This window comes from Leucoraja erinacea, chromosome 4 (genome assembly GCF_028641065.1).
Source record: "Leucoraja erinacea ecotype New England chromosome 4, Leri_hhj_1, whole genome shotgun sequence".
Lineage (NCBI taxonomy): Eukaryota > Metazoa > Chordata > Chondrichthyes > Rajiformes > Rajidae > Leucoraja > Leucoraja erinaceus.
The window spans coordinates 61600771-61624005 of NC_073380.1; the positions used below are offsets into that span (position 1 = coordinate 61600771).

At 37.4% G+C, this 23235-nt stretch overlaps 1 protein-coding gene across 1 annotated transcript in view; it reads left to right on the forward strand.

The window, feature by feature from the left end:
- prex2 (phosphatidylinositol-3,4,5-trisphosphate-dependent Rac exchange factor 2) overlaps nt 1-23235 on the forward strand; it is a 317095-nt gene that overhangs the window by 152036 nt on the left and 141824 nt on the right. Inside the window, exons 23-27 of the mRNA XM_055634430.1 lie at nt 1303-1464; nt 6752-6974; nt 9638-9845; nt 17879-18058; nt 21458-21552. Coding sequence (XP_055490405.1) covers nt 1303-1464; nt 6752-6974; nt 9638-9845; nt 17879-18058; nt 21458-21552 — 868 coding nt within the window. The remainder of the gene's footprint in view (nt 1-1302; nt 1465-6751; nt 6975-9637; nt 9846-17878; nt 18059-21457; nt 21553-23235) is intronic.

A 23235-nucleotide genomic window follows, 5' to 3' on the forward strand; every position in this document is an offset into this window, starting at 1 on the left:
GTCTTTTTTGGACACTCACCATATTTTAATCATTTAAATCGTCTTTATCCACGGTATCAGATCTATTGTTATAGATTTTTCCTAGTCCGAGAACACTGGTGCAATTATTAAGAAAGCACATCAGCGCCTCTACTTCCTGAGAAGATTACGGAGAGTTGGTTTGTCAAGGAGGACTCTCTCTAACTTCTCCAGGTGCACAGTAGAGAGCATGCTGACCTGTTGCATCGTGGCTTGGTTCGGCAACTTGAGCGCCCTGGAGAGGAAAAGACTACAAAAAGTAGTAAACACTGCCCAGTCCATCATCGGCTCCCTCGCTGAGGCAGTCGTTGCCTCAAAAAGGCTAACAGTATCATCAAGGACCCACACCATCCTGGCCACACACTCATCTCCCTGCTCATCTCCCTGCTACTTTCAGGTAGAAGGTACAGGAGCCTGAAGAGTGCAATGACCAGGTTCAGGAATGGCTACTTCCCCACAGCCATCAGGCTATTAAACTTGGCTCAGACAAAACTATGAACATTAATAGCCCATTATCTGTTATTTGCACTTTATTAGTTTATTTATTCATGTGTGTATATATTTATAAAATTGTATATGGGCACACTGGTCTGTTTTGTAGTCAATGCCTACTATGTTCTGTTGTGCTGAAGCAAAGCAAGAATTTCATTGTCCTATCAGGGACACATGACAATAAACTCTCTTGAATCTTGAATCTTATGGCTTCAAATTACCTCGCCTCTTCTTCCTCACCCACTGGACATTCCAACTTGGCCGAATCACATGCAGTTATGCGATTCAGTCCAACATTGCTGACTCAAGGAAGTCCTATTAATCAATAATTGTTAAGGTAATTATTTAACAGTACGTTTTAAAAATTAATTAACAGACCTCAAGTGATGTTACTTCCTGCTCACGCAATCTATGACATTGTGATGAAAATGACAGAAATGTTAAATCATTGGGAAAAACTGACAGAAATTAAACATTTTTGGGAGAAGTAGCAATGCTATGGAAATGTTAAGCAAGAGAAAAACATGGGAGAATAATTTTCTGGAACTTTCAAACATAATTCTCACAAAATACCTCGGGAAGTAATTAACATGAATGGTTTTGTAAGAATGCAGAACTCAAAATAATAGAATATGTAAGCATTGGTTTATATTATCACATAACAAATATTTGGCAACTCCCTTCCTGAGAATCTTTCGAATATGTACATTAGACGTATTTTTATCTTGCATGGTAACATCATGTTGGATTAGGTTATGAATTACAAAAAATTAAATGGTATTTCTTTAACAGATCCTTGAATGCATGGCTAAGAATGATGAACTGTTTGTAGAGAGCTGTGTCAGGCTAAACTGCTTAAGTGAAGCCATGCCTCGTGAACTCCATTCGAAATTCAGCACTATGCGTGGTGAAAAGCTTGAACATATTAACCGAAGAATCATGATCTACAAAAAGGTAGGATGCCTTTGAGGTGCTGAGATTTAAGGAGGCCAATGTTTCATCCACTTAATCACAACCTTCATTCACGGGAGAAGTGAATTAAAACATGGTTAAATGATAACGATGCCACTGTTTAAATCTGCTCACCTTGTATTATTCCATGACCTCCCGTGTACTTCTGTTGGAGTGAATAAGATAAATATGGAGGAATTTCTATAATGCATGGATTAAAGGAGTCAAAAAGGTGTCAGTGTGAGCTACGAGTAGGATGCTATGAGGCTTCAGGATGACTTGGATAAGTTAGGTGTGGGCAGAAGCATGGCAGGTGCTGGCACTCTGGTGTCAGGACAACAGCCTCCTCTTGAGCATCAAAAAAACTAAGGAGCTGATCATGGACTTTAGGAGGGCACATCATCCGAGGACGTACACACCATTGAGGATAAATGGGGATCCTGGGGATAGGGTGAGCTGTTTTAAATGCCTGGGAGGCCACATCTCTGAGGATATGACATGGACATCACACACTGCAGCACTCGTGAATAAGGCAAGACAGCGCCTTTACCACCTCAGGCAATTGAGGAAATTTAGAGTGTCTCTGAGGATCCTCCAGTGCTTCTACTCAGCGGCTGTGGAAAGCATCTTGTCCGGAAATATCACGATTTGGTTTGGGAACTGCTCCGCCCAGGACAAGAAGGCTCTGCAGAGGGTAGTGCGTTCGGCTGAACGCACTATGGGAACTTCACTCGCCCCTCTGCAGGAACTATACATCAGAAGGTGTAACTCCAGAACCAATAAGATCATGGGAGACCCCTTCCACCCCCGCAACGGACTGTTCCAGCTGCTACGGTCAGACAAACGCCTCCGTTGCCATGCTGTGAGAATGCAGAGGTTGAGAAGGAGTTTCCTCCCTGAGGCCATTAGGACTGTAACTACTTCCTCACCAGGGACTAACTTTACTGTACCATTCTACTGTTTTTTTTTAATTGCTGTTTTAAATTAAATTTTGTTGTTGTTTTTTTTTTCCCTTTTTCCTTCATCCCACAATAGGTAAAATGTAAAAGAATATGTGATTCTGTTCCATTCTGTTTGTAGTTTCTTGTTTGTTTGTTTTTTGCACAAAGTCCGCGAGCATTGCCACTTTTCATTTCACTGCACATCTCGTATGTGTATGTGACGAATAAACCTTGACTTGACTGGTAGTAAAATGTGGATAAATGTGAGGTTATCCATTTTGGTGGCAAGAACATGAAAGCAGATTATTATCTGAATGGTATCAGATTAGGAGAAGGGGAGGTGCAACGAGACCTGGGTGTGCTTGTACATCAGTCACTGAACGTAAGCATGCAGGTACAGCAGAGCAGTGATGAAAGCCAAAGTTGGCCTTCATTGGCCTTCATTGCAAGAGGATATGAATTTAGGTGCAAAGAGGTCCTAATGCCGTTGTATATGGGCCTGGTGAGGCCGCACCTGGAGTATTATGTGCAATTTTGGTCTCCTAAATTGAGGAAGGACATTATTGCTATTGAGGGAGTGCAGCTTAGGTTCACCAGGTTAATTTCCAGGATAGCAGGACTGACGTATGATAAAAGAATGGGTTGACTGGGATTGTATTTGCTGGAATTTAGAAAGGATAAGAGGGGATCTTATCGAAACATATAAAATTCTTATTGGACAGGGTAGATGCAGGAAAAATGATCCTGATGTTGGGGGGAGTCCAGAACCAGGGGTCACAGTTTAAGAATAAGGGGTAGGCTATTTAGGACTGAGATGCGGAAAAACTTTTTCACCCAGTGAGTTTGTGAATCTGTAGAATTTTCTGCCGCAGAAGGCAGTGGAGGCCAATTCACTGGATGTTTTCAAGAGAGAGTTAGATTTAGCTCTTGGGGCTAAGGGAATCAAGGGATATGGGAAAAAAAGCAGGAACGGGGTACTGATTTTGGAGGATCAGCCATGATCACATTGAATGGCGTTGTCGACTCGAAGGGCCGAATGGTTTACTCCTGCACCTACCTTCTATGTTTCTTTTTTTTAAATAAATTTATTTATTAGAAGTAAGTACAATACAGTGGTACAAAAATTATGTTAACATATTACAGCCTCTGTACAACTTCCTTTTCTTTTTTTTTTAAAGAGAAAAGTAAGAAGAGAAAAAGGAAAAAGAGGTTGTAGAAAGTGAAGGATAGATTAGTGAGCGTGAGTGAAAGACAGATAAAGAAAATAGTGAAGAAAATAAATAAGTGAAGAGGGAGAGCAGGAGGGAGTTTATTCAATCGCCACAAGGAGATGAATTTTTTATATTCTGAATCGTCTTTCACCCATACCTGAAACTTTTAATTTTCACGATACTATGGCACCACATGAATCCAAGAGATCAATAAATGGGGACCAACTCATTAAGAATTGGTCTTGTTTGTCTATTAGGAGGAGTCTCATTTCTTCCAAATGTGCTGTGTCCAACATATTACTGATCCACATTTTAAATGTTGGTATATTAGCATTTTTCCAAAATTTAAGTATGTTTTTTTGCTATTATTAACCCATAATTGAAAAATGAGTTTTGGTGTGTATTTAATTTGTTCCCATCTCCACTTACTGCAAATATAATAATTTCTGTATTAGGTTCCATTTTTATCTTAAATAGCTTTGAGAATATATCAAATATGTCACACCAAAATTTATAAAGTTTTGTACAAGAGACAAATGAGTGCGTAATATTGGCATTTTGAGAAAGACATTTAACACAGATGGGAGAAATATTTGGATAACATTTATTCAACCTAGTTTTGAAATAAAATAATATTTTAAATTGAATTAAATTATGTCTAGCGTTGATCAAACATTTATGTGTGTATATATATATATATATCAAATACTTATCCCATGTTTCTTTTGAGATTTTTGTCATTAATTATTTTTTCCAGTCTTCTCTAGTTGCCTCAGTTGATGGTAATTCTATGTTTAAAATACTGTTATACAAGTATGATATTAATTTTTTTGACTCCGCCTTGATATTCATTACTTCTTCCAGTGGATCTAAAATTATACTTTGAAATCTTGGTATATATTTCTTCATAAAATCACATACCTGTAGATATTTAAAATATTGGTGGTTGTTGAATTTAAATTTTGATTTGAGTTGTTGGAATGATAATAAATTTTCCAATTCATACGTCACCTACCTTTTTAATTCCCACTCTTTCCCATTGTCTATATGTTTTATCCATACCAGATGGTTTAAACACTGGGTTATTCACTATTGGTGTTAACACTGATAAGTTTCTTAATTTTAAAGTTAATTTTATTTGTTTCCAGATTCGTATTGTATTATGTATAATTGGATTCTTCTTATATAACATATTATTCAGTTTTATTGGGGAGAAGATGATCGCTCCTAAATCGTAAGGGGAGCAATCCTCTTTCTCCATTCTTATCCATTCCAACTATTGAGCAGAACTATCCAACCAATAAATTATATTCTTAATATGCACTGCCCAATAATAATATAACAAATTAGGTAGTGCAAATCCCCCCACCTCTTTGGGTTCGCACAAGTGATTTATTTTAATTCTATGTGCTTTATAATCCCAAATAAAATTAGAAATATTCGTCTATTTTATTTTTTTTTAAGTGTTTTGGTATATATATTGGTATAGATTGGAATACATATATTATTTGTGGTAGAGCTATCATTTTTATAGACCTTCTATGTTTCTAACTTAAATTAAAATCATGAGAGAGATTGTAGGAAAGGTGTACATAATATCTTTTTTAGAATTTACGCTACTACCTGGAACTAAAGATTAAGAGTTTTCAGTTTAGTCATGTGTTCAATAGGTGCCATGTGCCCAATAAGCTGATCAACAAAAAAAAAACTTAACATTTGGGGAAAATCTGTTGATAATATCACCCGAGAGGTTTCCCCCCTGAATCAAGCACAAAAACGATGCCTGTGCACTTTGCTGACCATTACGAAGTGAGTTAGCTCTTCAAGTACACTCTATGTGGTGGCAGCATTAAAGGCTGAATGGACATGAGGGAACTTGTCCCAAGGGGGCCAGGCAGTGAGGAGATGGAGGGGTACTTCATGGTCTCTTGCGTGACTTAGCAGCCTTCTCCCCAAACTGGTGGACAGGTCCAATTTCCCCATGGGCTATTTGCAAAGTTAGAAAGTTACATAAAGATTTGCAAAGTGGTTGGAAAGTTACATTGATTAATTGTTTATCTCTCAATATGGAAAAGCCTTAAGTTATTTGCATTTTTTTGCGGTTATGGTTGGAATCTTTCAAAGAGAATTTCTTTGCCATGGTAGGGGTATGTTTTAAATTGAGAGGGGGGGGGAAGATTTAAAGGGGAACTATGTACGTTTTTGACAGAGGATGGTGGGAATATGGAAGGAGCTGCGAGAGGATATGGTAGAGGCAGGTATAATCACAATGTTTCAATGATATTTGGAAGAGGCCATGAACATTTAGAGGGATATGGGCCACAAGCACGGAAATGGATGTGGCTTCAGCAGGGATCTTTTTCGGCATGGACAAGTTGGGCTGTTTTTGTGCTGTATAACTCTGACTCCAAGCTGGCAGGTGCAGTGTGCAAGACTTCAAAGTGGACTCTTTTAAAAAAAAAAAAAAAAAAAAAAAAAAAAAAAAAAAAAAAAAAAAAAAAAAAAAATATATATTCCCTTCCCAGACCATGTTGGTATTCTCCAGCTTTTTTTGTGAATATAGAATGAAAATTATGTTTCCCAGAAGCTAACCAAACTAGCATGTTGTAAGATGTTTCTTTCCAGCGAACACTGCACCATTATTTGCTCAGCACAAATATACAGTTTCTGTATTTCTGATTAAAGGTAGATATTGCATATTTGCATATTAAAATTACCTATAATTTATCTTCTCGTCCAATTATCAATTACAACTCCTCTACTGACCACCACAGTTCATGCTGTATAATTTTAGCAGCCTTTTAATGTTTTGTGAAAACAGTCTTACTTCATCTATAAAGTGAGCAATGTTGCTAATAGAGAGGATGATTTGTGTTCATCCTATGTGGGTGTTCTCAACAAGTGGATGTGGGAGAGCATTTTTTCTCCCCTCCCTTCTCAAGATGCAGAACTCCCTATATCACTGTTGTTTCAGTTGATGGATTTTTTCCTTGTCTGTTTGCTTCAGTATCATGGAAAAAGTGTGAAATTGGTCACAGAGACAATTGTTTTCAATATGTATTAGTCATTCTATCATAGGAATGATAACTATAACTGTTATATCAGTTATTAGTGTCTTAACAATTTTTATCTCTCTAGTTTTCACGAGTTCTGAAAAATCGAGCCTGGCCGACTTTTAAACAAGCCAAGTCCAAGATTTCTCCACTACACAGCAGTGATTTCTGTCCCACCAATTGCCACCTAAATGTCATGGAAGTATCGTATCCCAAAAATGTTGCATCACTGGGAAGTGCCTTTGGTGTTCAACTGGACAGTCGGAAACAATCCTGCAGTGACATTGACCAAAAAATCTCAGATCAAGGTAAGACTCCAGGCTTCATGATTCCATTTTATGGTTCTTACAGTGTAATGTCACGCTGGAAAATCCAAACCTCCCAGCTTTACATTGATTAATTGTTTATCTCTCAATCTGGAAAAGCCTCAAGTTTTTTGTATTTTTTGCGGGCCTGGTTGGAATCTTTCAATTGCTAGTATCAAAGCCTCAAAAATTGTCAAGAAAATTAAGTGTCCAATGTTATTTAACAAATAGTTTCATGAGTATGGACTTGACGAGAATATAATATCTGATTGAATGAGAAAATACACGATGGAATGGGTAGCAACAGGAAAGTCTTATTGGTGCTATGAAAAACAGGCTGCAACATCATAAGAAGTGGATAAATTTATAGCGACATCAACAAAGAAATTTAATTGAGCCGGAGGGATTATCTTACCCAACAAAACTTTCGAAAGCCTTCACCACATGATCAACGAATGAGTACAAATATAATCTGTGTCGTTTATGACTGTGACTGCAGCAATGAGCCTCACCAAAGTGAACTTGAAGACTATATAGTTGTCTAATAGCAAGGCAACCAATGTAAACCTGCTGCTTTCTGTAACCTTTCCTTACAGTTGCTCTATATGATATGCACTTATTCATTGAATGCATGATAGCAGACGAGTGAGAGGTGAGAGCTGAACACCTTTCAAAAGTCATCTCCTGGTATCTGAGCCTATGTGACCAAATTCACTCCTCATAAAACAATGACCATTAGTCTCATGTAGATTTCCTGAGGATCATTTTGAACGATAATGATAGATTGTAAAGGTCTCAGGAAAAATTCATCAATGTCATCCTTGTTGCCAATATGTGAAACGGACGGAACACAATACACTACCTGTGCTAGATAATAGTTTCATGATATTTTACATATATCTACAAAGCTGCCTTCACGTCCATCTTTGACATTCCAAGTGTTCATTATATATCCAGGGAAGGTTATTTTGAGAAGGTGATGGGAAGCAAATTTAAACTTTGGGGATCAGGATCTAACTGCTGATCTGGCAACTGGCACAGTGCCGCAGCGGTAGAACTGTTGCCTTACAATGCCAGAGGTCTGGGTTCAACCCTGACAACGGGAGTTTGTACGTTCTCCCTGTGACTGGGTTCCTCGGTTTCCATCCACACTCCAAAGACATACAGGTTTGTAGTATAATTGGCTCTGGTGTGTGTGTAGGATAGTGTTATTGTATTGGGTAATTGCTGGTTGGTGCAGATTCAGGGGGCCAAAGTGCTTGCTTCTGCGCTGTATATCTAAAGTCTAAATCAGATCTTTCTTTTTGATGATCAGCAGCAACTTGCATCCAGAAGATTTCATACCTGTCAAATAATTCAGTATGGCTAGAGTTTTTCCCTCCTGAATCTTTCTTCTGATGATCATTAGATTGTATTGATTTAGGATCAGTCCCTCCCCACATAATATGGCAGTGGCCCAGACATGGTCTCCAGATATTAAACCTACATTTTCTCCACCCCCTTTCCAAATCTCCAGACATCAGAGTTGACTTGTTCCATTTATAATTTCTAGGCACTCTCACAATATCTAGAAGTCATCTTATAATCTTTTCAGCTTGCTGCATGCTACTTCCAGAACAAGCCTTGAGTTGACTACCATTTTAGTTCCAGAAATTTCATAAAAGCACTGACATTTTTGCCATAGTCCCAGGTGGCAACCTGATAGTGCATAGGTATAGTCTGAGAGCGGAGAAGAGTGCACCATTGTTATCATTGTTCAAAGGGAGCAATTTCTATATGTAACATGGTGAGTAACTCCAATATGCAAGCATATGTGAGCACAATGAAAATCCTTTGCTACATGTAATATAACATCCTGTAACATGTCTGGTTTTGATTTTCATCTCTAAGAGTCTGTTTAAAGGTCAATTTGCAATGGATCACACAGGAGCCTATTTTTGTCTCCTGCATCTGGTAGCAACTGGAATAAATCATTTACTGTTTGTTTGTAATGTTTGAAGATCCTTAACAATCTCTGGGCCTCTCTGGATAAACCTGATGGCGGGACTGCTTTTATGTGGAAAACACCATGAACTAACTAACTTTCTAATGGAACGAGCTGGCAACACAAGCTGCCAGAGAAGGTGGTTGAGGCTGGGGACTATCCCAATGTTTAAAAAACAGTTAGACGGGTACATGGATTCGAGAGGTTTGGAGGGATATGGATCAAAACGCAGGCTGGTAGGACTAATGTAGCTAGGACATGTTGGCTGGTGTGGGCAAGTTGGGCCGAAGGGCCTGTTTCCACACTGCATCACACTGTGACTCTAATTTGACCTTTGCATATTGTTAGCATTTTTTCTAGAGCTCTGAGCGCAGAAATAATAATTACATGCAAAACTAAACATAATCATCTCAGTGGGGAATGTTATAATATGTTTGAATGAGAAATTACACCTGGATAGTTGTAAACATTCATTGGTAATATCGCCAGGCAGCAACATGCATGCACTTATTTTCTCAGGCAAATAAAACGGAATGGGACATGACTGGAAGCGTGCATCATTATGATGGGTGGCCAATGCTTATTTGCACTCAAATATTGCCAGAAATTATTGCCAGTGCCATTGATATAAAGACAGTTCAACATTCAGCACTCAGTTTTTCCCTTTGTTATTAATTCGTAGATAAATTGGATCCAGTGGAATACGTTCATCATTGCATCACCACCATGGCTGCTCCCTCTGGACACAGCTTAGGTCAGCAAAATGGGCCTGGTCTGTACTTCACTCTGAAGGAAAAGGATATTGAAACTCAAGATGTCTACCAGAAGCTTCTGAATAAGTTGCAGACAGTTGTGAAAGAATTGGAAACCTATATTGGTCAGATAGATGAGTGAGTTCACCTGCAATTTCTTATTTAATAATGAAAAAGATGTAAACTTCACAGCTGGAAATTGTGGTTATAAATTCTTCCTCGTATTGTTATGAAATTTTATAAAATCCAATCCTACCTACAGTGAGTTTACTAGATGATATTCTGAGCCTGTAACCAGTGTTTTCTCATTTTCCATTGAAGATTCCTACTTGATAACAAATACTCACAGGCTTTGCTAAAATCTAATACGATTGGGATGCCAGATCTGTATTTATTTAAAATCTCAGCATCTTTTTCAACAAATATTTGCAACCAAATAAATGTAAAATCGATCTAGTGGCAATCTTGATATTTCACAAGAATACTCAGCAGTCTATATACATAAAAATACGTGAGTGCCTTCAAATACACTGGTGTTATTAAATGCATATTCTTCAGGGATGAAAGCCAAACAATAATCAAAACCTGAAGCTATCAAAATGAGCCATTTGGAAGTCATTTAACAGTAACTGTATGTTTCACAGGTTGGATTAATTTAAAATCCACATGCTGTTTTGCTTTGAAAATCATGAATGCAGGTGTAGGAAGTATAAATGCAACCAAATGTTCCACTATCGTACCTCAATTCACAAGCTTGTGTAGGTGGTTTGTTTGAAACATTGTTATTTAATAATGTCATGTACTCTCTATGGTTCTGTTGAGAAAGTTGAATCCTGTCCTTATTGTGAAATTGGGAACTGAAATTCCCAGTGGCAATGAAGACAATAATAATATTAAGGGCATAAGAAGATTGATACTAGACCCCTAATGGTATGCTAACATAAATAGCCAATGAACGTTTATTTTGCTAATGTTCAGTTTGCTAATTCAGTTTGCTAACATTCAGTTTGCTAATGCCCAAATATTCGTTACAATATCAGCTTCCTGCTTTCCAGTTTTTTGGTTCAATTCAATATTGTCAGTAGATATTCCTTAGCTTTATTGTGCTCCATAACAGGACCCATATTATTGCAACACTACATTGCTTACTACATGAGTTGACATAGAAGTCCAGTGTGTTTCGTGATTAATGGTGGGCTTGTGGTTGTGTGATGTGAGAACTGGTGGGTGGGGAATAGGTTGGTGGTTGATTCTCAGCAGCTGCTAATTCCGCATTTAATTCTGAATTACATTGGGGAGACTGTCTTGAGGAATAAACGCTATAGTGATGTGTTAATCTTTGAACAGCTAATTAAAAACAAAAACCTTAATTTTGGATCATTATATGTGTAATATGTATCTAGTTAGGTTGAATACCCATCTCAAATATTTTATTAAATGACTGACTTTGAAATGATGTTGCAGGTACTATAACAATATTTAAAAGACATTTGGACAGGTACATGAATAGAAAAGGTTTGGAAAATGTGGATTATGGAAATGTCTGAGACCTTACATTTGGAAAAAAATAGACTTGTGTTAATTGACAAATCAGAACTATTTGCTAGAATATGGTCTCCATTTATTGATTTTCTGAAAGGGCTTTGCAAAGACCATAAAACAATACAAATATTTGTACAGCTGCGATTGGTTAATGACTTTCATAATATTGAAGTTGAAATTATCATTTTAAGTTACTTAGTAAATAACTAAAAAAAGAGGAAGGAGCCATTGACTTTGACGTCTGTTTTCCTCTATTATATGCAGGCCAAAGTAACTGAAGCACATAAAGACAAAGTAATGCTGAAGAGAAATTTAAAGAGTTTAGTGGTACAAGTAATAAAAATTCCTCCTAGCCATCAATCCATCCCTCTCTCCAGGAATTGTCTGAAATTGGACCAGATTGTTTGTGATTCAATGTCATATTTGACTCTGTTCAATTCTAGTTGTCATATTGGTGCCTCCATAAAACTTGCGTATTTTTACTTGCATAACTTTTCTGAGATCATAGCCTTCAGTAGCACATCTGTTGCTGAAGCTGATGTTGATGTTTTGGGTAACCTCTAATCCAAGCAGTCCAGTGGATTCTGCGACAGCCTTGCTTTATTCTCTGTTAATTCAAGACCAATCAAAGGTATTCCAGTTGGTTCCAATTGCCCCAATTCACCCATTGCCCCAATACATATTCTGACTTTCTCTGGCACCTGGTAAATTAACCCCTTGATCTTGAAAATACCTTGTTTTCCAATCCATCCATCGCTTTGTAACTTCCTATATCTGTAAACTTCTCCATCTTGTAATCATTTAAAATACAAATTCTGACCTTTTAGATATCCATGAAATGAAACGTTGAATGATTCGGGGCATGCCTTCTGTTGAAAGTCCCAAGATTATGGAATTTACCCCAAAACTTCTCAATCCGTCAATCCTGCTTTTCGAAGCTACTTAAAATGTACCTAATTGATTTTAATATCATATATGTGGTATTTTTGAATTTGTGGCTTGCTGTCTTTTTTGTTTGAAGGTGCTTCTGTGCAGAACCCAATTGCTTTTTGCTACATTAAAGATGCAGAATATTTGAAATATATTGTTACAATGGCAGCTATGGTCAAAGAATCCACTATGATTTGTCATGAGCTCTTAAGTGCTACACATGCATTGCAGTTACGGCAGATGAAATTAAACTCAAAATACCCACTATGTGTACTCAGAATGTCCCAAAATAACCTCTGCTTTTACTGGACGAATCAGAATCAACACGTAATTAGTTGTTCAGCATCAAAGATGTAAAGCATTATGATTGCTTATTGCATCTTTAAAAAAATCTCAATTACATCTAGACCTAAAGCTATTTTCAGAATGCTTTTACTGTGTGAAGTATTGAAATACCTGTGGATTCACTAATTTAATATTTCAGCAAAATCTGCAGCAGTGCACTGTGGAGCAGCAGGATCTTCCTGTCAAAAACCAATGGCTCCCCTCTTATAATTGCACCTGATCAGTAGGGGCAGTCAGCGTCCTTTCATTATAATGATGAGTGGTGATTGTTACTTTCTCTGCCTACTTTTTTTTTTTTAATTTTATTTTTATTAGCAGTACAATAAATTACATTAATACATCGCATATATCTTATTACATTATGTTGTACCACTTCATTTTTTGAGCTTTAAAAAAGATAGAAATAAAAGAAGTAAGGAAACACTGCCTACTTTAATTGTGTATGGGACACAAGCAGTGTGAGGGTCCAGTACACCATAATGCAAAGTTCTAACTTTGCACGGATAATGCATCAGTCTATGCAAGGCTGTCAAATGGCCTTTTACAGAAGTGAATCATAGCGTGCAGTAATTCGAATCTACTGAATTCTGAACTGAATGTAGTGCTTCCCTGATCATACAATTGGCAGAAGAGAATTAACAGGAGCAGGATACGATAGCAACAATCAAATAGGAAAATACATTGGAGACTTCAGGGTCAGAATTCTAATAAGCTGATATAGTCAAGAAGTTACAGTACTTCTAACTATTCCACACAAAGAGAAGCAACCAGTCCCCTGTATCTCCAGTTTAATTATGTGCATGTGCACAGATTACATAATAGAAAAATGTTTTCAATTAATTTTCATGGAAATTTGTATGGTTAATGTCTGTGCTTCAACTACTCCATGCTCTTGTATCTGCATAGTTAAAATTTGTTAATGATTTGTAGAACTTAGTCCAGTATTTCTGTTAGCTGGTACAATATGATAGTACACTCTGAGCAATCTTATTATTAGACATTTGCAAAATGTTGGATTTTTTATGACAACATTTTATTTATGGAGTTTACAAGCAGATACTTTGTAAGTCTGTATCAAAACCAATTGCAAAATTCAGTTTTAACATGGAATTGTGTGCTATATTGCAGATCATTCTCCTCCCCTCCCTTAATGTATTTATTACATATTGTTGTGTTGATATTGGAGAAATCGGATTTTTGTGCCAAAATATACTGAGAAATATTGGTGGTTCTTGGTGAACTGTTGTTATTTCTCAGTGTTAATGCCAGAATTGTGATATACGCTGTATGCCAAAATCACAAACCAAATGGATAGGTTTTACTGATGAGGCCCCAATTGAATTTCAATATTGGTTTTGGCATGGATCATATGACCACAGCAGTGGAATGTGAACGTATTGCAGTTCCCCAAAGTTGTGGTGGGCAATCAGTCCACTGGACACGTGCCAGAGTAGAATTGGCATAGAAATATTGTGCTCAATTATTTGAATTGAGAGAACAGGTGTGAAGGATCAAGCTAAGTAATTTAAATTTAGTTTAATGAATTGAGCTTCCTACATAATTTAAAATACATTTTTAGATTATAATTGATGAATTATTAACTATTTTAATGCTTTCAATGATTCTCAATAGTATTTGGAAAGTTTGTGAATCCTTGATGGTTTTGCTAGTTGGCCAAACCCAGGTCATGGCTTAGTCTGCCAGTGGCTTCCTCCCATCACTTTATTGGTCGGGGGTGAGGTGCAGGAAAATTTGCACACTCTGATGTGCCCACTTGATGGCATTGGAATGGCAATGCCTTGTCACTAATTTAAAAATGGCTTTTCCATTTCGTACTAGAACGACTTAGATAAAAATGACTTCATTATATCAGGATGAGGCAAGTCCATATTCAGATCAGTTTCAGTTTAGTTTATTGTCACGTGTACCAATCAGTGCAAAGACAATATATGAGTATAATCGAGCCATTCACTGTGTACAGATTCATGATAAAGGAATAACGTTTAGTGCAAGATAAAGCCGGTAACGTCCGATCAAAGATAGCTTGAGGGTAACCAATAAGGTAGATAGTAGTTCAGGACTGCTCTCTAGTTGTGGTGGGATTTTTCACTTGCCTGATAACAGGTAGGAAGAAACTGTTCCTGACTGGACGAGGGTTGGTCAAGATTATAAATAATGATCTCCTTTTCTTTTCACTATTTTCTCTCTCAACTTTCTTCATTTACTCGTTCTCTTTCTTCACACACTATATATTTCACATCTTTCTATCCTTTACTATCTAACTTCTTATTCTTATTCTCATCTTTTTTCAATGTAACAAAAAAAAAAAAAAAGAAGTTGTACATAAAATGTATTATGAAAATATACATTAGGCACTTTGGTGCCATATGACTGTACTTCTAATAAAATAAAATATTAAAAAAATATTTTAAAAAACTGTCCCTGAATCTGGAGGTGTGCGTTATCATACTTCTATACCTTTTGCCCGATGAGATAGGGGAGAAGTGAAAGTGGCCAGGGTGTGACTTGTCCTTGATTATGCTGTTGGTCTTGCGGATACTAACCTCATAAATTAGTAATGACTGTAGGTGACTCACTTCTGGGAGCAAGATTGCCAGTAATCTCTGACTTTGCTTTTTGTAAAAGGGCTGTACTAGATGGATAAAGCAGAACAGAGTAAAATTATCTACCTCAGGAATGTTAATAGGTTGAACAGACTGGTCAGATTTATTACACTTTTGAAACTTGCATGCATCATTTATCCTCTATTCATTTTCTCATGGCAGAACAAAATCCCATAACAATTTAATTGGCCCTGTATTTCAAATAGCATTTCTAAACCCACAGAAAAAAATAAAGAAAACTGAGAAGATGGAGATAAACTGTGCTCTGCATGGGAATTTAACAACATTAGCAGATGAAGCATTTATTTTGTCAACATATTTGGCAAAATGCTGAAATTTCGTTTTGGGCTGAAAAGTCTGGTGTCAGGGTAACGTTGCAAATTAGACAGAAACACTATTTTTCAGTGCTGGATTTAGAAATTAAATTTTATGCATGGTGAGTTCAAGTGCTTGCATGAATCCAAAATGAGGTCTTTGCATATTTACACATCCATGAATGGATCATATTCTCCAGCAGAATTAGATCAGTGAGACTTTGTATTTATACTTGACTCCTGCCCAGCGTTAGACTGAGTAAAATGTAGAGAAACTCGAGTATAGAACTCTTTGATGAAATAGGTTGGGATAAACAGTCTTTAAGGCAGGATGATGGATCACTGAAGTTTAGTTTAAAGATACAGCGCAGAAACAGGCCCTTCGGCCCACTTGGTCCGCGCTGACCAGCGATCCCCGCATATTAACACTATCCTACACACACTAGGGACAATTTTTACATTTACCAAGCCAATTAACCTATAAACCTGTACGTCTTTGGAGTGTGGGAGGAAATCGAAGATTTCAGAGAAAACCCATGCAGTTCATGGGGAGAACATACAAACTCTGTACAGACAGCACCCGTAGTCGGGAAGGAACGAAGGTCTCTGGTGCAGCAAGCGCTGTAAGGCAGCAACTCTGCCGCTGTGCCACCGTATTGGAACTGACGTGGACTGGATGTGCCAAATGCTCTCCTCCTATGTTATAACAATGCTAGCATTTTAATAAAAAAAAAGACAAGTGCCTTTATTTCAAAAAGTATGCATCAATAACCAATTAAGGTTAAAGGTACATAAAAAGAAACACCAAAATTAATCAACTTGCTATTGCCTATTCAGTAAAAATCGAATAGCCCATGATTTTACCGAAGGCATTGGTTTGGAATGTGAAAACTGAAGTGGATAACAACCCACTGGTCTTCCTTGGGGTGGAAAAAAAAGACACGGTGCTGGAGTAACTTAACGGGTCCAGCAGCAACTCTGGAGAATATGGATAGGTTATGTTTCAGGTCAGGACCCTTCTACAGACTGGAGCCAGAAGGAAGTCCTAAATCAAAATATTACACCCGTATTCTCCAGAGGTGCTGCCTGACCTGCTAAGTACTCCAGCACTTTGTGTCTTTTTTGTAAACCAGCATTTGCAGTTCCTTGTATGAATGGCTCATGAAATTTCAAACCCCAATTTCTTGGTCTTGATATTGAACTCGGATTGAAGGCAACGTCAGTGAATGGTGATCAGTCTGGAAGCAGTCGAAGTCAAACAGAAAATCGGGAATGGTGTGTGTTGGGGTAGTTAGTGAGTATGGGATTGTGAAACATCTGAATTTGGGGAACGAATATGTTCTAATCGGACAAAATGAGCAATGTGCCTGTAAGAAAATTCCTGCAAGAAAAATATAATTTACCTTGATACTTGATGCCGTGATTCGACCTGAAATCCCTGTGGCCTGGATCCTGTTGATTTCAAATCTTGGATTGCAAGGACTTTCCCATGGTTGAAATTGACACAATGTCATTGAGGTTTCACTTTGCCATTGAAATTAGACACCTTCTCTTGAGAAAGAGTCCGCGCTACCAAACCTTGGCGATAAGTGAGTAAGAGCAGTGGGCCAACAGTGAAAATTCATTTGCTGCCCTATTTTCTCCACCTAACAGAACGTATCCCTCCCCTCCCAATGCACATCTGACGTTTGCCTAAAATTGTCCCTTAAATTTCTCTAAAAAACGGATTAAAAAAAATTTAAAAAGGTTATTAAAAATTATTAGAAAATTAAAAAAAGTATAGAGCAAAAACATACCGACAAGGATGACTTTGGTCTAAATGGTTCTTAGGTTATGCATGTTAGGATTTGAGAAACTGGCTGTACTGTTGGAGAATTGTGGTTCCCAAAGGCTGGAACAATTACTCGGGGCACAGTTAAATGAAATAACAGGGGCTGTTATTAAAAATGTAAGATCTGTTTTCATGAACATGAAAGCCAGCACCACCTTTATGCCAGTGTTTAGTTTAATATCCAATTATCTTTGTTGCTTCATTATAGTTACGTTTAGGCTTGCATTCAAAGATGAATAAATCGCTATTCCAAATTACTCCCTAGCCAATTAATATGACAATAAAGGGTTCTAATTGAGTCATAGAGAGAGAGAGAGATAGCACAGAAACAGGCCTTTTATCCCACCAGATCTGTGCAAATTGTTGACCATCCATTTACACTAATCCTACGAATGCAAAAGCCTGCAGCATGCTTTCAGTTTTGTCTGTGTATTGACTCCCAATCAATTGTCTCATTGACTCCCAAATCCATGCACTCCTGCAGATTAAAATTCAGCCCACCATTTTGTCAGTTTTCCAGTGAACAATCTGCTACATTATATTCCTTCCCATCTTAATTGACTTGCTTTGTTTCCCATTTTATAGCCTTCTCTCATCAATAACCAATCCAACTACACTAGAGACGGAGACCACTGAATCGCTAATATCAGGAGAGAATGACGCCGACAAGGTAGAACGCAATAGCAAGAAGGTTTGCTTTGTGGTGACTGGAGATGACCAAGAAGATTCAGGTCATGATACAATAAGCAACAGGGATTCTTACAGGTAAAATATGTTTTGGGTTGCTCTGCAATGGAGTTAAACTAAATAGTTTTGTTTGGAATTAATTCATTTTAAGAAGCAGGAACTGTAAATCATGAGTCGCCTAACCCTTTACTTCGTCTTAACCAGGCATATAGATGTGTGTTTGAGTTTGGTGGGATTGTGTTAGTGAATTGAAATACACAAGCATCATGAGCCAAATCTTTCCATCAGAAGAAAATAGAAATAAAATGCAGTCTTAAGTACCTCAAATATCATTGCCGCTTTGCATGAAACTGGATGTGAGCCTGTATGGCAAAAATGATATTTAAGTGTGCCACTGCATGACAGTAATTGATTTGTACTTGCTTTGACTCAGTTTAATCACTTGCAACTAGCTTGATACTTGTGTCGAAAATTTTGAAAAGATGTATTCTACAAAATATCCAGTTTTGCTCTGGGATTGTTTCTGTAATCTGTACCTTTCCATCCATTTTGTTCTAAAGGCTGAAGATTATTTTGGAGCTATCCTAATCAGTCATCTTTTACTTCCGCATCATTCCCCTGTGTGGATCCTAGGTTTTTAGCTAACACTAATATCCTGTTTTTTTTTTTTGTATTTTTAATTGAAAAATGGCTTGTAATTGGATTTAGCAGTTAATCTCCAATAACATTATTCTCCAACTTAGTGGGTGGTTCACAATGCAATTTAGAAATCATGTATTTTATGTCTTCTGTGGCTGCATATTGGCTTGAAAATTGAAATGCAATTCAATAAAGGGAGTGAGTACAGATGCTCATTTAGGCATTTATTAATGTCAGATTGCCAAAAATAGCATTAGTTATTACTTCAAAACTACACCAACAGGTCACTGGTTTCAACTGTCATCAGCACACACTGGGCTATAAATCTTCATGTGGTGAAACTCAATTACAAATGTTTCATGTACTTTTTGTATATCTACTGTTCCAAGCTTTGGAAATTGAAATATTTCTAAATTTGTTAACTTCTGCCCAAGGAAGCTCACAGCAAAATGTAACTCACATATATTAATCATTTACATCTGAATGTCGGCAATAAATTAACATTTAAAAGCTGAGTATTAATGTTGCCATTGGCGAAATAACTTGGAGTAGAATCTCTTGCCTCATGTCAATGTACTGAATTAATAGCAGTAATTAAAATATAGCCCAAGGACATAGCAAGTTGATTGCAGTTAATACAGCATTTGGTTTAGTTGATCTTGATTTCATTATGTGCTCCAAACTAATATTCTTAATACTGTCTGAAGAAGGGTCTCGACCCGAACCGTTGCCTATTTCCTTCGTTCCATAGATGCCATGTTTCTCCAACATTTTTGTCTACCTTCGATTTTCCAGCATCTGCAGTTCCTTCTTAAACTTCTTAATACTATTAGTTGTTTCCAAGATAAGTTTAGCTGACTAAACAATATACCATTGTTGCAAAGAATAATCAACAGTGAAATCTCTAATTAGAGCCTGGCTACGCAAACGGAGCCTGATAAAACCTTACTATGTATCAGGTCAGGTATCATTATAATTAGAAGTACTCTGTCTGAGATTACATTGGCGAGTGTGGCTATTAGTAAACAATGCACTAAGGCTCAATACTATTGGAGATGATGGGTCCAAGTGGCCTGATATAGCTGGAAAAGTGCATGTAGCACATGGAACAGATTATATTTGTCAATATAAACATTCACCAAACCCAATGGGATCCAACTATATGCATTCATTCTGAGCTGGATATCAAAAATAAAATGTCCTCGGGCTCAGGCCAGTATTGGATTAACAAGTTTTGATTTTTCTATCCGAGCATTCCAAATGCATTGTGTGGGAAGGAACTGCAAATGCTCGTTTAAACCGCAGATAGTCACAAAAAGCTGGAGTAAGTCAGCGGGACAGGCAGCGTCTCTGGAGAGAAGGAATGGGTGACATTTTGGGTCGAGACCGTCCTTGAGACTAGTCAGGGAAAAGGGAAACGAGAAATAGACGATGATGTAGAGAGATAAAGAACAATGAATGAAAGATGTGCAAAACACTAGCGATGATAAAACAAACATTGTTAGCTGTTTGTTGGGTGAAAACGAGAAGCTGGTGTGACTTGGGTGGGGGAGGGATAGAGAGAAAGGGAAGTTAGAGAAATCAATATTCATACCACTGGGCATACCTAATGCATTGTGAGACTTAGCATTGTGTGTAGTCAATTTAACTCCATGAGAAAGGCCCTGATGTTATACGACGTGCAGATGCAGGAAATCTGAAATTGAAACGGAAAATGCTGGAACTACATAGTCAGCAGGCCAGACAGCACCTGAAGAAAGTTATGTTTTTAGTTTAAAGATCTTTTGTCACAACTGAAAAATAGAGAAAATGTTAGTTTTAAATTGCAGAGAAAGGTAAGGGGGAAAGGAATTTCATGAAGTGTGGAGAGATCAACTGTTGATGAAGTCATGCGGTTAACAGATTATGAAGTAGAAAGTGAGATAGTCACATTTTTATCGGAAGGTGGAAAAATTATGAAATGCAGATCAAGGCTGTTGAACATGTCCAGTAGATCAGGCCATAAAAGGAGAAAGAAAATTGAATTCATACAAACAGATGGAGAAGCCACAGCTGAATTGCCAGTTCTAGGATAAACTAGGAAAGCAAATTATCTGATGATGGTGAAATCAATATTAAGTCCTACAGGGTTCATTGCGGTCAGATAAAACATGAGGCACTATTTCTCAAATTTGCATTGGGATTCATTGGAAAATTGCATTCAACCTCAGATGGATGGGTCAGAATGGCAGTGAGTTTCTACATGAAAATTTCAGGCAACTGGAAGATGATGGTCAGCACTGCAAATGATCAAATGTGCTCTGCAAATGATGTTGAGGAGATCACAATGTGAACGTCAAGTGCGAGACACTAGATTGAGAAAAAGTACAAATGAATTGCTGCCTCATATGAAAGGCATGTTCATGTCATTAGATGGTGGGGAGGAATGAGATGAAAAAGCATGCATTAATCTCTTGCAGTTGCATGGGAAATGCTGCGAGAAGAGGAAAGAAAGGTGGAGATTGAAAAAAGAGATGAGATTCATGAAGAGAAATGTCCCTTCAGAATGCTGAAAGGGGAGGAGAACATATGTCCGGTGATAGAACTAATCTAATATGGAAGATGTGCACATTTCCTAAGTGGCCACTTTTAATAATCTATATGGAATAATAATTTTGGATTAAAACTTCTGTTCAGATATGTTTTTAAAATTCAAGAAAATACTGAGGAGGATAAATCTCATCTCTACACATACTAAAGAAGGATTACAAGCCGATTTCCCACACTAAAACAATATTCAACATGAACTGCATCTGTTCTGAGAGAAAGAAGACTTAATGTGTTTTCTTCCTTCCCCAGTGACTGCAACAGTAATAGGAATTCCATTGCTTCTTTTACAAGTATTTGCAGCAGCCACTGTGATTCTTATGTACACAGTGACGACATGGATTCGGGTAAGCTGCATGTGGTAAAATGTATTCATTTAACAATAATTGCTGTCGGTAGAAAAAATCATATTGGGTGTTGGTGGGAGGTTTGCTGGCCACAGAGGTACATGGAAAAGTTGAAAAATTAACAAATATTTGATCTCTCATTTCAAGATTCTACTCGTGTAGGAAGGAACTGCAAAAGCTGGTTTAAACCGAGGATAGACAGAAAAAGTTGGAGTAACCCATCATGTCAGACGGCATCTCTGGAGAAAAGGAATAGGTGACGTTTCGGGTCGAGAGCTTCTTCAGACTGAAGAATGGTCTCGACCCGAAACGTCACCTATTCCTTTTCTCCAGAGATGTTGCCAGACCCGCTGAGTGACTTCAGCTTTTTGTGTCTATCCACATTTTACTTGCCTACCTGCATGCCTTCTGCATGTCTTTTAATTTTACATGGTGATTTTGGAAATTATCTATGCGACCAGATGCATCTCATGACCTGGAAAGCATTTTGACAAAATTATTTTTACAAGGTTACAGAACAAATCATGGGGAAAGAATAAAGAGGGAAATTTTAGAAAATTCAGTCTGAGGGAACTTCGAAAGGATATTGGGAGAGAAAATCCATGGACAAAATGTCGAGAAAAGTTGGAGTAGGTAGCAGAGGAATTTGCTGATCAAAAATGAACAATGGGTCAATCCCACTTCCTCGGTTTTGGGTTAAATCTGGAGATTATGGCTCTCCGTGTCCTTTTCAATTGAAAGCATACCCCCCCCCCCCCCCCCCCCCCCCCCCCCCTGCCTTCCCCCCCATCATGGCTGGTTCCAAATTCCCACCCCCCCATTATTTCAATCTCAAATCTCCACAAAATCCTTTCATCTCAAATATATTAAATGATCCTATCTTCACTAAATAATTTAAATAATTAATAATTGTGTTATTACAACATAATTGATAATATTTATAAAATAATAATGGATGACTCAGCCTCTTAGTTCTCCATATTTACCTTCACTTGATTTTTCATAATTGTATGCACCTCAGTTAAATCTGCCTTCAACCTCATCTTTTTTAGTGAAAATAATTCTTGGCAAGACTGTCTCTCTTCTTGAATCTCCAAACCTGCTTTAAATCTACACCATTTCCAGTGCTATCCCATCCTTACTGTAGAGTGATGATTAGAATTGTACACAGTGCTCTGGTCGAGACATAACTGGCATTTTATATATTTTCCGAATGATCACTATCTTCATGTATTAGGTGACTCTGCCAATAAAGGCACATTTTTTTTCCCATATACCCTTAATCATCTTATCCATAGTGCATTTCTGGCACTCTGTGACCTCTGTTTCTGAAAAATTCTTAGAATACTGTGGGTTTGTTTGCCTTATTTATATTCCCCCAAATGTATTATCTTGGGTTTGACTTTCAAGAAGATGGTTGAGTTAATTTTTAAGAATAAATGTGTAAATTATGGAAATAAAGAATTTAGGGCGATTGTAACAACCTAGAATGGGACAGAATGGTCAGACATTTGATGTAACGAGCTGGATGGACTAAAGGCTATTTTATCTGAACTTCAATGTTTCTATTGTTTTGTGAGTCATTAATTAATTCCCAATGTTTCAAATGCATTGCTTTTGGGTTGTGTTAAGTTTCCTTCTAAAATATAAAATGATGGGACTAAACATATTGGATGTAATATC